Here is a 1,414-nt window from a genome sequence, read left to right on the forward strand (position 1 = left end):
AGTGACATAAAGGAGTTGTTTCACTATTCTCAAAGAGAACATTTCTCAATTTACTCATTATAATAACGGGGAATGGGGGGGGGGGGTGATCAAATGTCAATTGGCTGAGCATGGTAATGGAGGAAAATGGTGACGATTTTGTCAATTCATTACACATGACAACTGAAGAAGTGGCAATTATTTGTTCATTCACTGGCTGTGATACAACAAAAGATACTTGATATTCTGTCCATTCACTGCTTGTGATAATCAAAACATGATCGTGGGTGCCATAAAGGAATAAAATATATCAATTCAATATCTTTGAAGCCAAATAATACCGAACAAAACGTAGAGGCAGGAAATAGAGTTCTCCCATTCCTAGGAAAGCCAGGAAGAAATGATATGTCTCTTCATTGCGAACGACAACGGATAAAACGATGATGAAGCAGCAAGATAAGAGATGAAACTGTCATATGTCCTATCACTGGGTGTGGTACTGGATGAAACAGCGATCGTGAACGCCGACTTTGCACTTTACACACCGGTGTTTGGTTTTCATGCCGCAGTGGATGCACTTCAGCTGTGTGGCCCAAGGTTGCACAAGATGATCCAGGCGGTCAAACCGTATCTGGTCTGGAACCCTGTGATGAAGTGGAGAGAATCCGCGTGGGCGTCCTGGATGTGCGTGACGAGGACCACGAGCAAGGTATGCTTGAGCAATGGATCGACGGAAGGCCAGAAGGTCCATGGGATCATCAGCAGCTTTAGGGGTAGCTCTATAGAGATGCCATGCCTGCTGAACACAAAGATCGATGCAATAAGCCACCAGGGGCCACGTCCACTTCTTTGACCTGATCTGTGTGCGGTACTTGGAGATGTTCTGATCGCATCTGTCCACGCCGCCCATGGTGTTATTATAGTGCTTGATGAGGGATGGTTGCCCAATCTGCACTGCCTTTTTCTGCGCTCTTGACCATCTGGTGGCCATTTTCATAGGGTAGACGCCAACTTTGTTGGAGACTACATTCACAACATTGTTGTCATTCCATCTGACGACAACAAGACCTGTTTTGGCGTCACTGGCGTGGTCACAGGCCCCTCTTGGTAGTTTTTCAATTTCCTTCACAGCTTTCAGTGGACAATCCTCAACTCTGTTTGCTCGAATGGTTCCTGTGCATGCTATGTTTTTCCCTGTCAGACAGTCGACCAGCTTCAAAGAGGTGAATAGATTATCGAATGTGAGATGGAATGAGCTGCCTTCCACCTGCTGCAGCTCTGCAAGTAAGTCGACGACGACAGACCCACCCATGCCAAGGCCAGGATATTCAGTCATCCTTCCCTGTGCTCCTTGATATGGCTCGAATTGCTGTCCTCATCCGTGTCCTCACCAACAGCAGGGGGCTCAATGTAGACTGTAGCTTCTTCAAAAGTC

At 46.6% G+C, this 1,414-nt stretch overlaps 1 protein-coding gene across 1 annotated transcript; it reads right to left on the reverse strand.

Moving 5' to 3' along the window:
• Positions 1 to 463: 463 nt before the first annotated feature.
• Positions 464 to 1,315, reverse strand: LOC138956687 (piggyBac transposable element-derived protein 2-like). Its single transcript, XM_070327984.1, has one exon. The coding sequence runs from the start codon at positions 1,313 to 1,315 to the stop codon at positions 464 to 466; it is 852 nt and encodes a 283-aa protein (XP_070184085.1).
• Positions 1,316 to 1,414: the final 99 nt, after the last annotated feature.

This window comes from Littorina saxatilis, unplaced genomic scaffold (assembly GCF_037325665.1).
Source record: "Littorina saxatilis isolate snail1 unplaced genomic scaffold, US_GU_Lsax_2.0 scaffold_631, whole genome shotgun sequence".
In the NCBI taxonomy this organism is placed as follows: domain Eukaryota; kingdom Metazoa; phylum Mollusca; class Gastropoda; order Littorinimorpha; family Littorinidae; genus Littorina; species Littorina saxatilis.